This window comes from Chrysemys picta, chromosome 2 (genome assembly GCF_011386835.1).
Source record: "Chrysemys picta bellii isolate R12L10 chromosome 2, ASM1138683v2, whole genome shotgun sequence".
Lineage (NCBI taxonomy): Eukaryota > Metazoa > Chordata > Testudines > Emydidae > Chrysemys > Chrysemys picta.
The window spans coordinates 83984943-84008788 of NC_088792.1; the positions used below are offsets into that span (position 1 = coordinate 83984943).

General features: G+C 43.8%; 1 protein-coding gene across 6 annotated transcripts in view; it reads left to right on the forward strand.

Moving 5' to 3' along the window:
* The window catches only part of FYCO1 (FYVE and coiled-coil domain autophagy adaptor 1), an 82049-nt gene extending 65923 nt beyond the window's left edge, over positions 1-16126 (forward strand). For all 6 annotated transcript variants that reach the window (XM_008171217.4, XM_008171215.4, XM_008171229.4 and 3 more), the window contains exons 15-18: positions 10612-10707; positions 12665-12875; positions 14901-15010; positions 15428-16126. In XM_008171217.4, coding sequence (XP_008169439.2) covers positions 10612-10707; positions 12665-12875; positions 14901-15010; positions 15428-15503 — 493 coding nt within the window. In that variant the 3' untranslated portion in view covers positions 15504-16126. The remainder of the gene's footprint in view (positions 1-10611; positions 10708-12664; positions 12876-14900; positions 15011-15427) is intronic.
* The last annotated feature ends 7720 nt before the right edge of the window (positions 16127-23846 follow it).

Here is a 23846-nt window from a genome sequence, read left to right on the forward strand (position 1 = left end):
TCCTCCTACTGATCAAAGACACACATACGAAGGTCATGATGGACAACGTGGCCTGCATGTACTATATAAACTGGCAGGGAGGTGCCAAGTCTCATTTCCTGTGCACAGAAGCATGGAAATTATGGAACTGGTGCATCTCCCACAACATCCTAATATCAGCAGCCTACCTACCAGGAGTACACAACACCATAGCCGACAGTCTCAGCCGCAAATTCCCGTTCAACCATAAATGGGAAATAGAGCTGACGACTCTACATGGCATATTCTGGCAATGGAGGACACAGGTAATAGACTTATTTGTTACTTACCAGAAAAAGAAATGTCTGCGGTACTGCTCCAGAGCAGGGATTGTATGTCACTCCAAGGGAGACGTTCTCCTCCTTCCTTGGGACAAGGGCTTTCCTTACGCCTTTCCCTGTTCCCTCTATTGCTGAAGGTCCTGTTGAAGATAAAAAGAGAAAAAGCAAGCACCATTCTGATTGCCCCCACCTGGCCCAGACAGACGTGCCCCCACCTGGCCCAGACAGATGTGGTACCCAGTCACAGATGGCTTTATGTCCACCGATGACCCTGTCAATCACGCCCTACTTCCTGTCACAGAACGAGGGTCACACCTCCACCCGAGTCTCCAGGTTCTGCATCTCAAAGCCTGGCTTCTTCATGTGTTCCAGCACATAGCAGCATCTTGTTCTGAGAAGGTACAAGAAGTGCTATTGCACAGTAGAAAGGATGCTACTTGTCACACATAACTACAGAAATGGAAGAGATTCCAGATATGGTGCCAGCCCTTGAGTGTCACCCCTGATTCAGCCAACCTACTGGTGGTCCTTGACTACCTGTTATCCTTAAAGAAGTTGGGTATCTCTGTTAGCTCGCTGAAGGTTCACTTGACATCAATCACAACCTTCCACCAGCAGGTGGAAGGCTATTCAATCTTCTCCCATCCAACTATGAAGAGGCTCCTTAAAGAAAACCTCTTCCCACAACCCAGGGCTTCCACTACGCAACTCAACCTACTGTTAAAGGGCATAACTAGACCACTATTTGAACCCTTGGCCACTTGTTTGTTAATTTGCTTTTCCATGAAGATGGCATTCCTCATTGCCATTACCTCTGCCAGAAGGATAGGGGATATAGCTGCCTTGATGGCACATTCCCCATTTACTGTGTTCTTCCCTGGCAAGGTCACACTCAGACCACATCCAGAGTTCACTCCAAAAGTGACTTCTACATTTCACATGAATCAACTTATTCAGCTCCCAACATTTTATCCAAAACTTCGTATGGATAATTGAGAGGTCATCCTCCATATGCTAGATGTGAGAAGAGACTTTTATTTGGACAGGACAGAATTCTTTAGAAAATCTCCAAGACACTTCCTCTCCCTTGTGGATAAATCGAAGGGTGCAGCGATCTCAGCTCAGTGACTCTCCCAGTGGACCTCTGGCTGTATTAAACTCTGCTATCAATTGTGGGGTAACCCCCCCCATCCTCAATACACATGCATTCCACGAGGTCAGTTTCCTTGTCGATTGCCTTTTCCAATCTAGGTGGACATCTGCACATAACTTTGCAGATCACTATGTCATACTGGGGGATTCGGCTTCAGATGCCCAATTCGGGGCCTCAGTACTGTCATCTATATCAGACACGACTCTGAAGTTCCAGCCTCCAGCAGTGGGAGCTGCTCGGGAGTCACCTACAGTGAAGCATTCACAGGGACACTACTTGAAGAAGTTACTCACCCTGTGCAGTAATGATGGTTCTTCAAGATGTGTGTCCCTTTGGATGCTCCATGACCCACCCACCTCCCCTCTGTTTCAGAGTTCCACTATTGACTCTGCCATAGAGAAGGAACTGAGGCGGGAATGCCTGCGCATGCCGGCTGGGCTCCTGGCTGGAGGGGAGCCGTGCATGTGCAGGTGGGATGGACTACTATTGAAATTCTCTGATCGAGAGAACGGAGGCGTGCACAGACCTACAGTGGAGCACCTATAAGGATACTTACAGTGGAGCACCCATAGGGACAGATATCTAAAAGAACCAGCATTACTGCACAAGGTGAATAACTTCTTTCCTAAAGCTTAGCATTTCCCTTGAGGTAGGTAGGTCCCACTTATCCCACGTACCCCCCTGCTTCAGGTTTCCATCTGCTTATGTACAGACCCTGCCCCTCTTCCTTTGCTTCTGGGGATGCTCTTTTAACAGTTCTCAAGTTCTTTAAGATTTTCTTCCCCTCTCCGAAACTGAGAGATTGCTATGCTCTTCTAGTCTTCAAAGGCTTTGACCGCTGTACTGTCAGTTGAGCACCAGTGATCAGGCTATCTAAACCACTCGACTTTGATTCTGCAAATATGGATAAACCACTTAAGACTGTTTGAACCCCTCATTAACCTTTGGCAAGCAACACCCTAACCATCTAACAGAGTCCCGTAATATTCATAAAAACAATACAGGTATCTCTCACCTTCTTCACAAGTTGTTTCATCAATTTCTCCTCCTAATGGAAACAGTTTTACAAGGCCCCAAATATTGACTAACACTCAGACAAAAAGGGGCAACAATAGATTGATGAATACACATAAATCTTAGAGTCAGGTTTCTGGTACAAATAGTTGCATTTTGAAGCTCAAATACTCTTTTCATTAATACCAAGTGTAACAGTCAGATCTCGTTCAGATTAGATAAAACGGTGTATATATTTGAAGGTACAGCAAAAAAAGCAGAAAACAAAATTTTTTAAACAATAACTGCTTAATGGGACATCCGCAGAAAGATCGTTCAAGCTAATTTATCAACTTAGCTACATGAATAGGCCAATTAACCCGATTCAAACCAGGTCTGCAACCTGCTTGCTATCTAACAGCCAAAGATCTCTCTCCCTGAGATCGCGTGTGTGGGGGTGTGCTTCCCCTGGGAGGAAATATTTCCCCACACCGCTGTTGGCCCTATTTCATGTATGAGGTACCATGCCTCTGGGATTCCTTAGGGAACCCATTCCTGAGTGACTTGTGATAAATCCTTTTACAAGTGGAAAACACACTATTAACAATATCAAAACATCTACTGTTCTATCAAAAACAAAGGGCAATTCACCACTCTGCACAGTTTCAGTCACTGTCTAGATAAATCGTGATTGTAATCTGTTTTCTCCTTTGACTCGTGAATCACATTTCCACAAATCACCTTTGATCATCTACTCTAAGAAGCATCTCAGCAAAAACAGCATGGAAATTGCTGACTGCTCAGTGTTATCTGCTGTAGTCTAGTGACTGTCCTCTGTCGGTTTGTCTGTATGGTACTGAAGTGTGACTGAATGGCTGCTGAACCTCAGGACCTCCACTGAAAATAAGATGTATGTCCATGAAGCTGTCCCAGTAAGAAAAAATTTAATATTATTCTATTGGTACAATAGCATTGATCAATTCACAGAGTGTTTAGTCTTGCTGTCATTAATACCGTCATGCTAGGAATTGTGCTCTTTGTTCAATGAACGAATGAACGAACAGCTTACTGAAGGATTGTGGCTTTAAGCCACTGTCCATGTTGTCAGTGTTGAGCGACAGTGGCACACTGGCAGCTACTCCCTCCTGCAAGTTCTTGGCTCTGCAATGGTTCATGACCTCTGGGCTAAAGTTTTAATGCTGCTAGAAGCTGACAGCTCTAATCATTCTCCAGTGGACCCAATCAAACACAAGGGTCCTCCTTGGCCTCATTGCTCACTGCATAGAGAACGATTGTAATAAACAAATGTCCTGAACCATCAGCAAGGCCCCTTGTCTTAGGAGCCTACATTTTGTACCACTGCCTTTTACCCCACAAAATCCACTTTCCATTACAGCCCGTCATCAGAATAATGAACCATACTTTGCATTTATAGAATACTTCACGGGCCAGGTCCAGTATAAGTTTCACCTCCCTGTGCCAGGCTAGCCCCATGTGCTGGAGGGGGACTTCAGCCCACGTTGCTACTGTCTGCCCTCCATCAGGGTTTCAGGGTTAGAGGGCAGCTTTGAAATCTGCCAGCATCTCCGTAGGAAACCCATGCACAAGGGCTGCTGAGGAGATGTTCTGAATCTGTGTATTTCCCAACTACCCTGGCCTCACCATTCTCTGGCCAGTGACAAATGCTTTTTAGGCTGTGCTGTCCCCCTGAAGCGGGGGGTTTGTCATCAACACAATCTGCCCCCCCCCCCCCAGCAAATGTTCTGTCTCAGGGGCTTTATTCATGGGAACAAACTGACTTCTGGCCTAGGCAGGATTTAACCCTGCACCTTCAAAACATAGTTCAGAGCCTGAGTTCAGACTAGAACCCCAAGTTGCTTATTTGAAACTCTTCACTGCTTCTCTGAACCTCCAGTACACAATATTTGGTTGGAAATGAAGCTTGAACGGGCTTTGTTCCTCCTTCAAATCCCTCCTTAAAACTTTCCTTTGCCATGGTGTCTACAAAAAACTTGGCAATGTTTTCGCAGCTGATATGCTGAGACTACTGCCTATCAAGCTGACTAGGATTGTATCTTTGTTTCTTTGTGCTTCCCCATCTGCCTGTATCCACTTGTTGCCTCTTGTCTTATACTTTGATTGTAAACTCTTTGGGGCAGGAACCATTTTTTGTTCTGTGTCTGGACAGCACCTAGCACAATGGTGTCCTGGTCCAAGACTTGAGCTCCCAGGCACTGCCGCATACAAATAATAACTAATAATTGAGGCCCTACTTCATTCGTGATATTGCAGAAATGGTGGATCCCGCAATATTAGGCTTCCACTGAAATTTTTATTTTAATTAGCTTACTTTGCACAGTCTACAATTTTGCATATATTTTGAGTATGCAATTAGTACTGCACTAACATTCAGAGCCTATAAAATGTAAAAAGCTTAAGTGACTGGACGTGATTTCTACAGCAGTTGTGTGTGTTAAGACTTTTAGTCTTCTGAATTTTATATTGTACAAGTCAGGCTTTTTTTTTTTAAATGAATGTAATATAGTTGCTGCATAATGTCTGGTTATCAAAAAAATTAACATAATACTTGAGTGTTTATATTGTTCCAGCCAGGGATGCCAGAATGGGGGGGCCATGGCCCTCCCACTCTCTGGTCAGGTGGAGGGTCTGCGGCTCCCTGGCCTGGCTCTGGCTTTTGGCTTGGCCAGGGGCAGGACCTCAGGGGGAAGAGAAGAGGCAAGGGAGGGGCCATGGAGGGAGCAGGATACCCTGCACTCCCCCACTTTTGGGATGGCTCCACCACCCCTGCCAGCAAATTTTTCTTAAACAAATAGGTCTACTCTGGCTTTTCCAAATTAACACTATTAATAAAGGTCCATTATTACTTTCCCGTGATTTTCTATGTCTTGTCCACAACTCAGCTGCAATTATTTGAAGATCATACCACTATTCAAGTAGGGCCTTACTAATAATAATCATGTCAGGTAAATTCTCTTTGGACAAGAAATTCTGTGAGTTCGACTGGGAGTATTTCATAGCTTCTTCTTCCAGATGGAAGCTCAGATGTTTGTGAAAATGGAAAATGATGGGGGGGGGTGGGGTTAGACAAGCAAGTTTTATTCAACTTTGGCTTCTGAAATTAGCAAAAACTCAGTTGTTTCCTATTTTGTTCAACTGGGGCACTAAAATGCTATCATAATATTTCTAGTTTAATTTCAGGGGTGGTTGTGAAAAATATTTTCCATTCTTTAGTTTTTTATTCTTATTAGTCATGTCACTTGATCCAGTCTGCTTTTAAAAGAAAGAAAAGCAAAACAAACTGAACACTCTTATATGGCTGAGAACGAGTTATGTGCATCATGAAAACGGTAGGAACAACCTTGCTCAATGAGCGATGGACTGCCACCTAGTGAGGTTAGATAAATATACAGAATTATGTTCTGTAAATTAATGGAACACCACTGACCTCTATAGGCCACATTCTTCACTGGTATAACTCTGGTGTTCTCAATGGAGTGCTACCAGCGATGAATTTGGACAATTGGCTTCAGTGGAGTAGCATCACAGTAACTGAGGTGAGAAGTTGACCAATGAGTGACAAATATAGTGGGAAAGGTGTCGAGTCAGGTGTAAGCTGTCAGAAAATGAGTAAACATGGCATAGTGTACCTGGCACTGATTTGATGCTCAGAGGGTGGGCAGAGTTAGTTGCACTTGCCAGTTAAATTGCATAGCAAGTTGAGGAGAGGGCCAAGTGAGACAATGTACAAAGCCAGCAGCCACAAATAGCAAGGACCTCAACGGAATAGTAAAAAGTGTGTGTTTGGTCAGGGGATGGAACATGCCGTCACATGTTGCCCCCGTGGTTTAATTTATAGTCCAAGAGGCCAGTAAAGAGTGTGGGATTAATGGATTCATTAGGGAACTTTAATCCCATGGCACAAATCCTGACAGCAGAGTCTGAGCCACTTATAGCAAAGCCAGAAGAATGATTTTTGCTGTGGCAAATTGTTTAAGGATGTCTATGCTGTATAACTAGAAGTAACGGGAGGAGCCTGAGCAAAGGAAAACTTAAGCTGAGTAAAATGGAAAATAGCCTAGAAGGAGGTGGTGGAAGCCACATTCCTTGATCTCATTAAAACTAGACTGGGCAAAGTATTATAGAATATATTGTAGGGAAAAGTGTTACATTGGCTGAGAGCTGGACTAGCCTACCTAATAGATCTTTTCCATCTCTAATTTACTTAGCCACAGCTTTGGAGGGGGCAGCAGTAGGCCAAGGAACTACAGGAAAAGATGAATCATAATTCTACAGTTGACAAGCTGTCATAACTATAAACGGAAGGGTAACAGCTGTCCTGTGTACAGTACTATAAAATCCCTCCTGGCCAGAGACTCCAAAATCCTTTTCCCTGTAAAGGGTTAAGAAGCTCAGGTAACCTGGCTGGCATCTGACCTAAAGGACCAATAAGGGGATAAGATACTTTCAAATCTTGGGGGGGGAAGGCTTTTGTTTGTGTTCTTTGTTTGGGAGTGTGTTCGTTCTCGGGACTGAGAGGGACCAGACATCAATCCAGGTTCTCCACATCTTTCTAAACAAGTCTCTCCTATTTCAAACTTGTAAGTAAATAGCCAGGCAAGGCGTGTTAGTTTTCCTTTGTTTTCTCAACTTGTAAATGTACCTTTTACTAGAGTGTTTATCTTTGTTTGCTGTACTTTGAACCTAAGACTAGAGGGGAGTCCTCTGAGCTCTTTAAGTTTGATTACCCTGTAAGGTTAATTTCCATACTGATTTTACAGAGATGATTTTTACCTTTTTCTTTAATTAAAAGCCTTTTTTTTAAGAACCTGATTGATTTTTCCTTGTTTTTAAGATCCAAGGGGTTTGGATCTTGATTCACCAGGAGTTGGTGGGAGGAAGGAGGGGGGATGGTTAATTTCTCCTTGTTTTAAGATCCAAGGGGTTTGGATCTGTATTCACCAGGGAATTGGTGAAAGGTTTCTCAGGGCTTCCCAGGGAGGGAATCTAATTGGGAAATGGTGGCAGCGGAACCAGAGCTAAGCTGGTAGTTAAGCTTAGAAGTTTTCATGCAGGCCCCTACATTTGTACCCTAAAGTTCAAAGTGGGGATCCAGCCTTGACACAAGCCATTATGAGTTAATGTAACTTGCTTGTATAATGCATGCTGTTTGTAACACACTGGGGTGTCGGTGTGACCTACTGGTTGGAACAGGAGTCTGGGCTAGTGATTGGAGAAGAATCAGAAAGCAGAACCAGAGGTGTGGTCAGGGGACAAGCCAGTGATCAGATCCAGGAATCAGGAGTTCTGAGGAAGGCAGGGACTAGGGCAGGAGCAGGGAGAGGCACTGGTTAGCGCAAGGGCTGGTACAAGAAGCAGGTCTGGCACAGCTGCAGGCATGGAACGCATTGAGCAGACACTGTGCTGCTGTTGCTATCAAGCTTAAATAGGGATCTGTTGGCTCTTCTATCCAATCAGGGAGCACAGTCACTTAGTGATGGTTCATTGGGCCCAACCAAGCTCATTGGGTTGCTAGGCGACCGTGCAAGGAGTCACCTGAGTTCCTGACAGTGTTGCCCCTCTAATGTTTAATCCGTAGTGAAGCTAAAAGCCTACTGCCGCTTCCCACTAATGGAGTTCCTTCTTTAAAGTGGTGGATGTCTGTGCATTGGTGAAGGTGACACATTCATACCCGCTGATGACCTGTGGTGGGGTTTGTTGCACTTAGCTGCTTTCTCTGCACTGCTGCTAGCCTTAACCCCCATCATCCCCCTTATCGTAAAGTGCTATAGAATTTCATAGAAAATGAACTCCAGCACATGGGCTAGACCCATGTGCTGGAGAGGGAAATCAGACCACATTGCTGCTGTCTGCCCTCCGTCAAGGGTTCAGGGTTAGAGAGCGGCTTTGAAATCTGCTAGCAGCTCTGCAGGAAACCCATGCACAAAGGCTGCTGAAGGGATCCACTGAATCTGTGTATTCCCCAACGGCCCTGGACTCACCTACTCTCTGGACAATGGCAACCACTTTTGAGGTGTGCTGGCCCCCTGAATTGGGGAGTTTGTCGTCACCACAGTGTTCTCACCCTTCTGCAGACTTTGTATCTCAGGTGCTTTATTCATGGAAACAAGCTGACTTCTGGCCTCAGCAGGATTTAACCCTGCACCTTCAAAGCACAGTACACATAGACTTATGTGTATTAGGGTTGCCAACTTTCTAATCGCTTAAAACCGAACACCCTAGTCCTGCGCCTTCCCCGAGGCCCCGCCCCCGTTCACTACATTCCCCCACCCTCCATGGTTCACTCTCCCCCACCCTCACTCACTTTCATTGGGCTGGGGCAGGGGGTTGGGGTGCTGGAGCAGGTGAGGGCTCTTATCTGGGGGTGTGGGCTCCAGGGTGGGGCCAGAAATGAGGGTTTCAGGGTGTGGGAGGGGGTTCTGGGATGGGGCAGGGAGTTGGGATGCTGGAGGGAATGAGGGCTCCGCCTGAGGGTGCAGGCTCTGGGATGGGGTTGGGGATGAGGGGCTTGGGGTGCAGGAGTGGTTCTCCAGGCTGGGTGTGGGGCAGAGGGATTTGGAATGTGGGAGGGGGCTGTGGGTTGAGGCAGGAGGCTGTAGGTTGAGGCAGGGGGTACGGGCTCTGGCCTGGGGGTGCGGGCTCTGGCGTGGGGATGACGGGTTTGGGGTGCAGGATGGGGGGTAGGGCCGAGGGATTTGGAGTATGGGAGCAAGCTGTAGGTTGAGGCAGGGGGTTGGGGTGTAGGAGGGTGTGAGGGTTCTGGGCTGGGGGTGCTGGCTTCGGGCTGGGGATGAGGGGTTAGGGGTACAGGAGGGGGCTCCAGGCTGGGGCCGAGGGATTCGGAGTGCGGGAGGGAGCTATGGGCTGGGGAAGGGGGTTGAGGTGCAGGGGGGGTGCAGGTTCTGGGCTGGGGGTGCGGGCTCTGGGCTGTGGCCGGGGATGAGGGGTTTGGGGTACAGGGGGGGCTCAGGGCTGGGGCAGGGAATTGGGGCTCAGGGTTGGGGCATGGGCTTACCTTGGGCGGCTCCTGGTCAGTGGCACAGCAGGGCTAATACAGGCTCCCTGCCTGTTCTGGCACTGCGCTGCACCCTGGAAGCGACGAGCAGGTCCGGGGCCTCCGCAGGGGAGACAAGAGGCTCTGCGCCTGACCCGCAGGTACCACCTCCCCAGTTCCCACTGGCCAGAAACTGGCCAATGGGAGTGTGGAGCTGATGCTCGAGGCAGGAGCAGTGCGCAAAGCCCCGTGGGCCCCCCGCCTAGGAGCCAGACCTGCTGGTCGCTTCCGGGGCACAGCGCGGTGCCAGGACAGGTAGGGACTAGCGTGCCTCAGATCTGCAGCACTGCCGACTGAACTTTTAATAGCCCAGTTGGTGGTGCTGACCGGAGCCGCCAGGGTCCCTTTTCAACTGGGTGTTCCTGTCGAAAACCGGACACCCGCTCACCCTAATGTGTATACTGGTAAATGCCGTGTCTTCCACTAAATATCTAAGTATTTTGGAGACCTTGTCCGCTTTGTTGTTGTGCTCAGTCTTGTTTAGGGGTGTGCAGACAATGGTCTGGATTCTGTCACCCAACTGTAACTTGATTGATTTCAGTGAAATCATATCTAGGTGTACATTACCATAAGTGAGAGAAGACTCTGGCCTGTTCAATATAGTTCATCATTTTACCCCTCACTGTGGATTTTCTCACTCTTACTGAGGGGAAGCAGGCCTTGGAAGTAAGGGATAGTTTTGGGACAAGGTTTGAGCTTGATTCCTGGATCTGTCCAGACTTCCTGGCAAGTCACTTCAATCTGTCTGTGCCTCAGTTTCCCATTCCTAAAAATGGAGCTAGGCAAAGGGTAGGAGAAAGGAATAATTGCTATCTTCTCTATTTACTCTTTGGGGCAGGAACTGTCCCTTACTGTATGTATGTACAGTGGCTAGCACAATGGGGCTACAGTCTTGATCAAGGCCTCTAGGTGGTGCTGTGTTAAAGTAGTTAAGATAATCAAGTTTGGCCCACAGTAAATGAAATGAGCCTACTGCTGGAGGCATGCGTGCAAGGGGTACTACGGTGATTACTTTTCTCTGCATTGTGCTGTTTCAGAGAATAATTAATAAGTTTTTTTCCTTCTTGCCACAGAAACAGCACATATAATTCTTCGACCTTGGATGACTCAGAAGAATTGCAAGTGGCCCAAGATGCTGAGATATGTTTGCTGAAGTCAGGAGAACTGATGTAAGCAGAACAGCTTCATTACTGCCCGGTTTAAAGAATAATTGCCAAATCGGCATCTTGGATATCATCTTGGTCAATTCTCATTGACCTCAGGGGGAGCAGTCCGTATGCATCTGAGGGCAGGACTTGGCCCTAAGAACAGCATCATGGGGATATACCTCAGTTAAATAGTGGGTGTGGGGGTGATAAGGAGAGAATCAGCTTGCCCTCCTGCCTGCCCATCCTTTTGGGGCCAGGAAAATCTTCCCTCCCACTACTGCTAGAGTTCAGGGGGGACTGAGACCTGTAAACAGAAATTGGAGAGAGGCTTTTAGCACTTCGATACCTGGAGGAAGACATTTCTCAATGCTCAATTAATCTTCTGTGTTTGGTGAGCCTTTGGGGGAGCGGCTTATTTCCCATCAGCCACCTCTACCCAAAATGATTCTGGCATATCTACTGCTGTCTATGGCTTCTCTCCTGATGAATACATATATGCCACAATAGGAGTAAATCTTCAAAAAAGCCCCAACCCAGCCTGCACTTGTGTGCCCATAATCCCCTGCACACACACGACTCGAGTGCTAACATTTACACACAATGGCAATAGAATTTGTCACTTGCACAGCAGCTAATAGAATTGATATGCACAAAACCCATCATTCTTATCCCTACCCGTAGATGCCCCTTTTTGAAAATTTGGCTCAGCTGTGAGAAAGGTTTATACTTTGACTACAAGAAGGTGATTTGGTCTGTGCTGGGATTTTGTTGTGGTCTTTCTGAGAGCCCAAACAACGGCAGCTGTAACAAAATACACACCCAAACAACAGATTGAGGGGTGGGGGAAAGAAATGTCATTAGCTACTTAAACTCTGTCAGACGACCCTTAATTTTAGTAGTTGTTTCACCTTAGGTAAGAACTAACATTATGAATAAAGCTAAACATTTCTCCTTGGTCTGGGAACAGTAGTTATCATTAAAACTCAGCATTTGCCAACGGATGGCTGAGATACCACAGTGATCCCCATACTGAGAGTTGGAAATAACTATGGGAATTGTGTGGTATCTGCTGGCAAGTGCTGATTTTTGATGGTGGACAATGAATTTATTACAGTGTATCATAATACCAGAGATCACGGTTAGCTCTTTGCTTAGATGATTTCTCTTGATTCTAAATAATGATATATCAAACCAACTCCAATGGAAATACTGTGGACTTGATCCTCCTCAGCTGGTTAATTGGTGAAGCTTCATTGAAGACCATGAGCTGAGGATCTAATTATATAGATGTGAAATATATCACTATAGAGAGGCAGTCTGACAAAATGTTAAAGGGCTAAACCTCCCAAGGTCCTGAAGAGAATTCAGTTTTAATGTTAGGTTCCAAAGTTGGTACTTATGTAGTTTGCTTGTTCACTGACGATGTGAGCTTCAGGGTTAATTACCCCAAAAGCCCCAGGACAGAGCACAATGTGACATTTAGTAGAATGGCTGCTCATAGTCCACTTGCTCTGTAAATCTCCCTAAACTTCCATTTCTCGGTATGAATGATGTTAGTATGGTAAGTGACATTGGCTTACATATAAAGGAGACAGCAGAGGGCAGCAGTCTTTTTCATGACATCTTTTATTACAAACATTAAGTCGTATACTTGCTGATCAAGAGAAACAACAGTGTAAAGTGAGACTGAAGTCACGTATCTGTACCACACTCAATATTACTTCTTTTTAACTACACTAGAATAAATGAATGAGTGAAGTCGCTGAATGCCAGCAGCAATAGAAAGCACTAGGCTGTGATCATCTGGTCCTTGCTTTCATCCAAAGTTGTATAGCTGCATCTTCTAGACATGCCCCAAAGTCACCGAGGAGTCTGCAGGAAGTAGGTCAGACAAAAGAAAAGAAAATATCAATGCCCACTGTTCAGATGTCTTCACAATCTAATTTGATCCTCTCCAATGGTTATGTTTGTCTTTCAGGATAAAATTACCCCTTACAGTTGAAGAGATTTTAAATTTTGGGGAAGACAACAGGGAGCTGTTCATTAAGTCCAGCACCTACAGTACCATCCCTATAACCGTGACAGAGACTGGCCTTACAATCAGCTGGGTGTTTTCATCAGACCCAAAGAGCATAGCATTCAGCGTTGTCTACCAAGAATCAGAAGAAGCAATGCTGGATCAGTGCAAAGTAAGGCAGTTATTTCAGGATGGGATTTTTTTCCTCACTGACCTACCTCAGGAATTGCATTTCACCACATGAGGTGAATGAGTTTGTCTGGAGGAACCAGCAAACTTACTTACCATGGCCCCAACAAATGTCACTGGAAGTTGCATCGCTGTAGTAACAAATATGAAAGTGTCAAAATGTCTCATCAGGAAAACTGTTCCTTGTCCAAAGTCCATTGACCTGTTGCGGTGGGAAGAAGTACACCTTTAATTATTAGCGTTGCCTGGGGAAATAGGGTGACATTGCACTGACTGGCACTTTAGCTTCTGATGTTTGTATTTAAAGTTAAATCACTGTCACTAAGCTAACCAATCGGCTCCTTCAGCTCCAACCTGCAAAATCTGTGTAGTGTTTAGTTTTTTTCCTTACATTTAATGCAAAAGACAAATATTATTTGTAAATAGCATAGGGCTCAATCCGGCAGGACTCTTAAACACAGGCCATCCGTTGAAAGATGAAGTAGTCAATGGGGCTACTCACAGATTTAAGATTAAGCGTGTGCTTCGGTGCATTGCTGGATATGACCCAAAGTGCTCAACATTTTGCAGGATCAGTGCAGAAAGCCCCACAGTACATTCCTGATTCACACTGCATGTGTCTTTTATAGGAAAAAAGGGGTGGTGTTAACCCTTGTTAAGCTAACTAACCTGTGTTAAAATTGTAGTGAAAACAAAGCAGTTATAGTTTTAACCCATGTTGCTGGGAAGACCTAAGGTTTCCCATGACCAGCTAACACTGATTAAGGTCATGTCTATACGTACAGCACTGCAGCACATCTGGTCAAGGCATTCTATGCTGATGGGAGAGAGCTCCCTCCACCTCCACGAGCAACATAAGCTACGTCGGCAGGAGAAGCTCTCCCGCCGATGTAGCACTGTGCACATGACCACGTATATCGGTGTGATTTATGTCACACGGGGGGGTGGTTTATTCATGCCCCTGAGCGACATATGTTTTGCCGACACAGGCTGTAGTGTAGACATGGCCTAAAACTATAACTGACTTTTCTTGAGGACTTTAACACAGATTAAAAATACACTTTTTTTCCTAGCTAAGACAAGTCCAATAATTGTCCCATAGCCTTCAAAAGGGTCACTAGCACAAGTTGCATGGCCAAAGCCATATTTTGTATTTCTTACATCACTTGTATACCCCCCCTCACCAGATAAACAGAGCACAAACATGAAGAGAAGAAAGAGTGAGAAGAAAAGAATTGTTACTTTATAAACTGCCAGTATGCCTCAACCCTGCTGTGGAGGGTGATAGGAAAGATAGCTGGTCTCCTTGCTCTTCCAGTCCCTGGCTTCTCCACTAAGGGCTTGTCTACACTTCCAGCTGTGCAGCACCGGGGCAGCTGTGCCACTGTAGCACTTAGTGAAGACACTAGCTAGGCCAATAGGCGAGCTTCTTGCATCGGCATAGGTACTCCACCTCCCCTAAAGGCGGTAGCTATGTTGACGTGAGAAACCCTCCCATCGACCTAGTACTGTCTACATCACAAGTTTGGTTAGTATAACTGCGTCGCTCTGAGGTGCGGATTTTCCACACCCCTGAGCGACAGTTATACTGACATACATTGGTAGTATAGACCAGTGGTTCTCAAAGCCAGTCCGCCGCTTGTTCAGGGAAAGCCTCTGGTGGGCTGGGCCGGTTTGTTTACCTGCCGCGTCCGCAGGTTCGGCCAATCGCGGCTCCCACTGGCTGCAGTTCGTGCGGGCCGAGGGATGTGCTGGCCGCTCTTCCTGCAGCCCCCATTGGCCTGGAGCGGCGAACCGCAGCCACTGGGAGCCACGATCACAGGGAGACAGTTTAAATATGACCTGACATTCACTCACAAGAACAGATAATGCAAACCAAGAGAAATACATACACACAAGGAGGCCCTCTTGTTGCCCCCTAGGAAGGTGTAAGACCAAATATCTCTTCCAAACCTAGAGTAGAGGTAGAGCTTTGAAACCAAGTTCTGTTTTGATTTTTCAATTCCAGGTACTCATTCCTATGACCCGCTGCAACTCTCATAAGGAAACTATCAGAGGACAGGTGAAAGCGAGAAACTGTGGTATCTACATACTGATATTTGACAACACCTTCTCTAGGTAGGTAGAGTCAGGGTAGAGATTGAAATAAGGAGTGTTTCATCACTTGTAGACTTTAATAGACTGGCTATTAAGAAAAAGAGGTCAAAAATTGGTTCAGTGGCCTGAGTTTCAGATTTTATTAAAGATCGTTTCCCGTGATTCTGTAACATTGTTCCATCCTTTGATGCTCTTGATCTCTGAGACAGTAAATAACAGAAACTTACCACATGATTATTTATAGCCAGTTCAGAGTCAGGATTGTCTTCTTGTAGTTAATGCTCCTACTGCATCCAATCCGGCAGTCCTAACTCACGCAAAACTTCTTGAAGTCCAATGGATGATTTGCCTGAGTAAGGATTGCAGGGTTTGACCAGCTATTATGATCTTACTTTTACTTGAGTTAGACTAACATAATCTTCTGTTTGTTTTGTACAGGTTTATCTCGAAAAAAGTATTTTATCACTTGACTGTTGAACAACCTGTGATCTATGATGGAAGTGATTTTCCATAGCCTTGAATATATGGTGTCCTTTTTTAATTATATTTTTAAGAAACACTATTATTTATATGTATGTAAGCACTAAAAAGATTGTTGTTTGAACACCTCCTTAAGCTATGCAGTAGTTACAAAACAAAGCACTTACAGTGTGTTTACACAAAAGAAAGAAACCCTTCACAGGAACACTAATGGCTCGGTACTGTGTAGAGATTGCTCAAAAGCCATGTTGTTTTGTAGAACTGGTCAAAAAAAAATGTCTTCAACCTTTTTTCAATGAAAATTTGGTTTTTGACCAAATTAAAATTTTTGATGTTTTTGTCAAAGAAAACAAAAAATAGTTGGCTGAAAACTGAAAAATATTATTTTGTTGAAAAGCTTATATTTTTTTCTTGGAAAATTTTGATAAAAATAAAAATAAAAATAAAAAATTGAAATTTTCACTTGGGGAAAAAACATTTTCTGACCAGCTCATAATTATAAAAAACTATAAAAAAAATGCAACTATGCAAAACTCTAGACATTACAGATATGTATCGTTAAAGGATCATTATTATCTTTTTCAGACTTATAAGCAATATACTTTTTAGATATTTAGTTTTGGTTTAAAATGTCAAACTGGGTTTTAAAAAACACTCTGACATTTAATGTCAATCACAAAAAAAAAATGCTGCAACAGTTGTAAAATTAAGGATTATTTCTTCCAGTCTTGATCGCTCTTCTCTGTAAGTAGAGCCACTGACATCAATGGGAGTTCTTGCAGAGTAAGGTACAGTGGCGGCTCGCATGCCTGGGGCGGCAAGCCGTGGGGGGCGCTTTGCCGGTCCCTGCGAGTGCGGTAGTCAGGGAGCCTTCGGCGGCATGCCTGCGGGAGGTCTGCCGGTCCCGCGGATTCGGCAGCAATTCAGCGGCGGGTACGCCAAAGCCGCGGGACTGGCGGACCTCCCGCAGGCATGCCGCTGAAGGCAGCCTGCCTGCCGTGCCTGTGGCGGCAAAAAAGCTAGAGCCGCACCTGGTCAGGTACCTCTCTAAGTAACTTACAGTGGCAGAATCTGGTGTATAATAGGCAGAAAAAATCAGCAGTTCTAATGTGTGACACTAAAGAAAGGGAAACAGGCATGTTTCTTTTTTCTGCTTTGGCTTCTTTTAAGCCACAGTAATCGCACAAAAATAAAAACTCGAAGGATACAAATGATGAGAATGGTTCCTTTTTATAGACTGAGTGGAAGGTAGCAATTGTTGAGCCTCATCAGATTTGATCCAGTCTAGATAAGTCCACCCAAAACTGGATGCATATCCAAACCTAGTGAGGTCCTCCTCCTTCTCCCCTGTCCTCCTATCCTTCTCTCTCCTGCTTACCAGTTCAGCCAGGTCACTTTCCTTTGTCCTTCCCCTTATTCCTGCTTCCTCTACCCCCGTCTACCTCTTCCTCTGCTCCTTCCCTCCAAGTACAAATGATTTCCTCCCCATTTCCTGGCTAAATCTGGTGACTCCTATTACCATTCTCCATTGACCATCCAGCCCTCATGCTTCACTTTCTCCATAGCCTCTCCCCTATATTTATCTCCCCAGAATAAACCAGTGGTTTGCAGTCTCTGCTGGGCCCAGAGTGGCTCCTGTATTCAAATCTTGTGCACTCATGGGCCAGGCTGGTTAAAAGTTTTCAATCAAAACTGGTTTTGGTGGAAATTTATTTTTTTTTATTTTAAACAAAAATCTCCATAGAAAGTGTCTGCTTTCTGCACAAAATTTGAGGGGTTATTTGTGTTTTTGAGAGGTTTTTTTTTAATAAAAACTAGAAAAACAAAAGATTTTGGGGTCTCAGTTGAAAAGTGCTCAGTTTATCAACAGAAAGTTGAACTTTTTTTTTTAAGTGGGGGATGGACATTTTCCAACCAGATCTCCTCATGGGTCAGAGATATCTCAGAATGGACTGGATATCCCTCACCGAAGGAGCGTGGGGAGCGTGGGACCATGAGAGATTTCAATGCAGCAATTGGTGAAAGCCCAGCAGAACCTGCCAGGAATCTGACAGCTCCCTGATGGGAATAGCAGCTGATGTAGGGGGCCCTGTGCGGAGTTAGAGGAGGCAAAAGAAACCTGGGGTTGGGAACAGAAAACAGTGGGAGTTTCCAAGTCTAGGCTGAAGGATCTGGCTGGTTGACTGTATAGGACTTGGAAGGGGGAGAAGGAGGAGACAAATTTGGGTACAAAAGAGCATTGGATGGAGGTGTGAGGGCTCTTTATCAAAGGTTCAGTTCAGTTTGGAAGAAGGATTGAGGTTCAAATGGGTGTGTATATTTTTCTGGTCCCGTACCTCAGCCCTAATGGATTCTATTTGATGGGGATAGCACTATTGCTGTGAAGGCACAGATTGTTCATGTTGATTGTAAGCACTGAGGTTCTGGTCACTTAACCAATAATGATAAAAGCACAGGACATTTCCTGGGGATTAATGATCATCTGAAAGGAGAGGAATCCGTGTCCCAAGGTACAGCTGAAGGCCAGTAATCCCTATTGCTGAGGTCATTGTTGCTATTGTAAAGGGCAATGAAAGGGGATGGATGTTGTTTATGGGCGATGCACTTTTTAATTGGTCAGTATAGGGTATTTTTAGACCATAAATGCCCTCGCTATGCCCCCAATCCAAAGCCCACTGAAATAAATGTAAATCCTCTCATTGAGTTCAACAGGCTTTGGATTGGGCCCTATGTTAACCTGCCAGGATTTTGACTCATCTCGAGACATTCCATTGAGTTGACAATCCAGTTCGTCTTTCTTATTATATCAGTACTACATGTAAACTGCCGTGGGAAGATGTGTCAAAGAAAGATGCAGGGTCCTTTTCTTTGTAGGAACAGAGAGGTCAGAGACCATCACAACTGAGCTCTATACTGCTGAAAATATGATTACATTTAAAAGATTCTAATCAAGATGGAAATGAGATTAAAGTGAGTAGCACATAAGCAATAAACAAATTATGCACTGGCCCCAATTTCATTATTTACCAGCATATTATTTTAGTGCTGAGGTTATGTTTTATTCTTATTTAGGCAATGAGAGTTTATTTAATGTTTAAAAGTAGAATACTATGTACCATACACTATGCAATATAATGGCTGTTTCCTGAAGTCTACTGCAATTTTCCTTAAACTTTTAGGTGTGATTTTAAAAGCATTTTGCTACTGTTTAGCTAGAATACTAATTTCACTAAGATATTTTTCTTAAAATGCCAAACTTAAGTTAAAGGGACACTGTCAAGTGTTAGGCCAAGCTGCGATCTATAATATATTATAAATAATCTGGTGAAGGGTAGCCTCTGGATTTACTTTTTTTACTTTACTCTCTGTCTCTTTTTTTAAATCTATCACTCTGTTGCAAAGATTTTTTTTTAAATGAGCTGTTCATGTAGGGCCCAGAGTAGCTCTGCTTCTGCAAAAAAAGGTATTGCAACCTCAAATATTTAAAAACATGAATCTGCCCCGCCACCCACAAATTTTGAGAGATTTATATGCCGATCATGAGATTTTTTTAAATAATAAATGTTGGACTTTTTATTTACCTTTTTCGCTTTTAAGTATTTAGGTTGCATTTGCATCACATTTTCAAACTTTTCTCTGCAAGCATCAGGGGTAGAAACTTACTTATTGAAAAAGGAACATTGAGATACTCCTGCAACACCAGGACTCCAGCAGCTGGGGCTTAGTGAAAAACACTAAAAACTGTAAGTGTTGGCAACAGTGAAAAACAGCAATCCAGCATCAAAAGCAACGTTTATTAACAGAACTCTCTTATCAGAGCTGTGCTGAGGTTGTCAATAAAGCTGTTAACACAAACATGGTAAGAAATTTAGCAGTTGCACGACATCAGAAATGCAGAGTTTTCTTTTGTTTTTTTTAAATGTTTTCCAATTGAAAAAGTTGAAAAAAGCCAATATCCCAGAGCTTCACTCTAGTGGGCTGTTATGCTGACTGGGGAGCAGCTGAGTATGCCCAGTGCTCTGGCCACATCCCGCACATCAAATGGAGATGTGGCTAAGAGGAGGTGGCAGCTCCACAAAAGCCACCTGGGCAATCCCCAGTGCTCCAGTAGGGTGGCTTTGGAGCCCCTCTGATCTCTGGAGCGCTGCAGAGAAAAAACAACAACGCTATTTTCAAGCCAATACGAGGGTTTTACAAATAACGTATTTAGAAACAGGAGATTTGTACTGTTAAAGTTCGATTAAATATTCCTAATTAATGTTTATGGTGCCGTTTAAACTGAAAAGGAATCCAACCATGCAATCCAAAAGACTGGAGTGTTGTTACATATCAGGCCAAGGTGCTGTGCAAAGAGGATAGTGACAACCTGTTAACGTACCTGGTTTTCCATTCATACATTAATAAATGGAGGCAAAGTAGCCCCTGATGGACTATACAGCAAACAGAAAACAAATAGTCCAGAAGGATGGTACAAGAACAGCCATCAGTCAAGTGTCCTAAGCCGCAATTCAACAAAGTATTTACGCACATGCTTAACTTTGTAGTTATTGGGATGGCTCGTGTACTTAAAGAGAACCACATGCTCATGTGCTTTGCTGAAATTAGTCTTTTAAGAACTGATGATCAGCAGCAATGGAAATAAGACAAAAGACATTTTAATCTGTAATTAAATGAAATTAAAAGTGAGTGGTAATTTTGTTACACAGACAGTACAATTATAGCACAGTGGAAGCCAGTTACCCAACATCACAATGCCCATTACTAGGCTCAAGGATTTACACATATTTAAGTAGCAGTAACAGTAATGTGCAGTCAGGTGTTTTTTTCGGGGAGTCAGAGGATGTGGCTAATGATTCTCTCCCACCAGAGTTTTCTCTGCATAGGGTAGAATTTACTTGTTTTTTCTCTTTTTGTTTTTTCATTGCTTGACAGTGTTCCTTTACATTTCTATAAGTGGTTCATGAAAACTTACTGACATGTATTGCATAAAAAGAGTTTCCAGCTTTGTAAAATGCTGGAGTTGTAAAGCTGCAATACGTGACTTTGCTTGATTTTGTTTTAAAATTGAACTTGCACTATAGTTTTAATAATGCTCAATGAAACTTACTGTAACTTCTTCAGAAATATCTTTTGGTCATAACTGCCAAAGAATTGCACAGTGGATTTGCACCAAGTTCAACTTAACTTTCACAGAGGAATAAAGCTTTTTTGAATATTCAAGTCTGTACATTTATGGGGATGTAGACGGCTTTGTACTGGAATATTTCTTGATGCTTTTTATTTTTACTCAGGAATTCAATAAATAAAATTCTATATCATTTAGAGTGAGCATCCTTGGTTTTTTAGCTCACAGATATAGCTTTGTCTTGAAGATGAGAAATTGAAATACTGTGCAGTCAGCTTTTAAGGAAGAAAAAAATTAAGAAAAATCTTGAGGCTTGAATGCATCATGCCAATAAAGTAACTGGGTGAAATTCACACCTCTGCAAATGCTTACATGGTGCATAGACTTTGTGCTGTTCTTTGCACAGAGGTGAATTTAACCCATAATGTGTTGCATTTAATTCAGAGTATATACGGTAAGGACCCAGAAGTCAAATTTGTAGTGAGCAAATTGTTATTAGGGGGGTCTGTTCTTTGTTATCTCAATAAGACTAAATGCCCCTGGGCCATAATTAGCATTCATCGACACCGGGACAAATTGAGTCAATGGAAAACACATAGATTTATCGAGATCAGAATTTGGCCCGAGCCTGGATCAACAAACTTGTGCTTGCAGGGCTCATGCCACTCTGCTAACAATAGCTATGTAAGCATGGCAGTTTGGTCTGGAACTCCGATTCTGAAGGCCACAACTTCAAAGTGCTGCTACACAGCTATCTGTAGGGTGATTCCAAATCTGTTGACCCAGGCTTAGAGGCTCGCTGCTGGTGGCTCTGTAGATGTACCCTGAAATGCACATTTATGCACCAATATTAAGTGGCTTGATTTTAAAAAGCACTGAGCGCCCAGGAGCTTCCACTGAAGGTGCCCATATATGGAAGTAGGAACCTAACTTTAGGCACCCACATTTGAAAATGTTGGCTTTATCCTACAATGAAATAATGGAGGGGATGACCATGGTACGTGGGATGGGGAGGGACATCAATTTGCATGGCACAAGTTTCTGTTCAAGTGGGTGAGAAGAAACAACATCACCACAGATACCAGTGCATCAGTGAAGGATCATACATGGGATGGAAAACAACTGGGGCACTCCTCAGAGATTTTCCCACTTCCTGAAAGGAATCTTGTCAGAGTGGTGTTTCAGGTGAGTGAGCCAGCAAACCTGTCTGTGACAGGTGAGTCTGTGCCAAATGAGGTCACGTGTTTGTTTAATTTTGTCTGTGCTGTGTAAGTTCTTATGAATCGAGCATATGCTAAAACTACACAGGAAGTAGCCTGGCTGCAGGGTGAAGCCTGTGAGAGAACCAAACAACAGTCATGATGCAGAGAGCTGAAACTACACCACCCAGCGTATACATGATATTGGCCAAAGTCTGCCCTCATGTGCGCACAACTCACTGGGCCCCCTGTGAATGGTGCTGCATTTGGCCTATCAGATGGAAATGTTTCTTTCTGTAACACCAATTTTTAAGCAGCTCAGAGCGTACAGAATTTTGAAATTATTCTCTCTCTTTCCTATTCTGTCTCCTCAAAATTCTGTGCACAAAATCCTACTCAGAATTATGTTCTGCTCTGTTACACCAGTGTAAATCCAGAAAAGTTACATCAGCTTTCTTTTGCTGTAACTGAGAGCAGAAACTAGCTCATAATTCTTACCAGTTTTTATTCAGGCAAAAGTCCCAGTGAAATCAATTCAGAATTTGGGCTGACTAAGACTTGCAGATACGGTACAGTTATTATACAATGTGTTGGACAGGTTCCAAAACGGGTCAGTTTTTCTAAGCCTTTCTGTCCAAATTATGCCAAAGTCACATACCCTGGAATCTAATTGATCTATTTCTATCATTGCTTCAAAAACCTTCTGATGACAATACAAAGAGATCCAAGAAGTGACTCATAGGCAAAGTAGCATGACCAGGTCGCAACCTTTCTGTATGAGAAAATACAGATTAGGTTTCAGAACACTCAAAAGCTTTATGTGTCAATTAGCCCAGGAACATGGTTCACCAAATACCATACAGTAAATAAGCCATTATTTCTGTTAAGGAGACTTGAGACATCAAAGGGCTAACAAAAAAAGTGACATGCAACCAGGTTGGGGTATTTTGAAGTTCAGTTTTTCACTTTTTTCCCACACTGGGGGATATGTGAAGAACAGTGGTGAAGAGCTAATAAGGGCCTCATGGGTAATTATCTATGTAATTTGGTCTGCTGGTGTAGATTTTTTCGATTGGCAGATGTTAATGTGGTTTTCTTGCTGTTTGAGACGGGGGTGCACTGTCTATCATACGTCAAGATTCCACTGCTTTAGCCAAAGCCTGAACTCACTGTGGTTTTCACAGCTGAGCTAAAAAGGCAGGGCAAGCAGCACTCTGCTCACAAGGTGAGTCCTAGGAGCTGCTGACTGGAGTTGGAGCTGGAACCGGTGTCAGAGAAGGCCATTTGTCCTGGACATCAAGTCAGTGTGAAAGGTTTGCTCATTTACTGTTCAAGGCTAAGGATTTAATTAGCATAAAAGATTTTAGACCTAAGGATAATGGTAATGTTTAATATATATATATATATGTACACACGCACACACTCACACACACAAATGGAATGAGATTGTTGTCTCAATAACAATTAATAGCATAGCTAGTGATAATACAGTGAGGGATTGGATGATGGATTACTGCCCACCACTAATGAGATCAGGAGGGACTTTATAATCAGCACAGATGAGAAACATAGAGTTTTTTTCTTTATTTTCATGTGTCACGGCCTCTTGGAACAAGCACTATTTAATGTAACTTCGCTGTTGTGGGCATCCATTTTACGTGTCAGCTCCGGCTACACAATGAAACCTGTTTGTAGTGTGACCTATTTTCAAAGGTGCGGGAACAAGTGACACTCTAAATGTCCTGAGTGATTTCCACTGAGATCCAGTGAGTGTGTGGTCACCTGCTGAGTGGCTAATAGTATTTAAGGGGAAAACTCTAGGTCTTCTCAGTGTTTGGGATTCCCTCATTGGTGCACAGCTGCACTAGTGCAAACCAACTGTAGACAAGGAAAGCCATGATTTGCACTAGCTTAGTTTATCCCTGCTTGAATATAGGATTGTCAATTCCTTAGATCCATTCCTGTCCACCCTTGGGTTTTACATGGTTCCTGGCCACCAATGACTAAAATTGAAATAATCCAAGTAGAGATCACAGCCTATAGAAAAAGACAT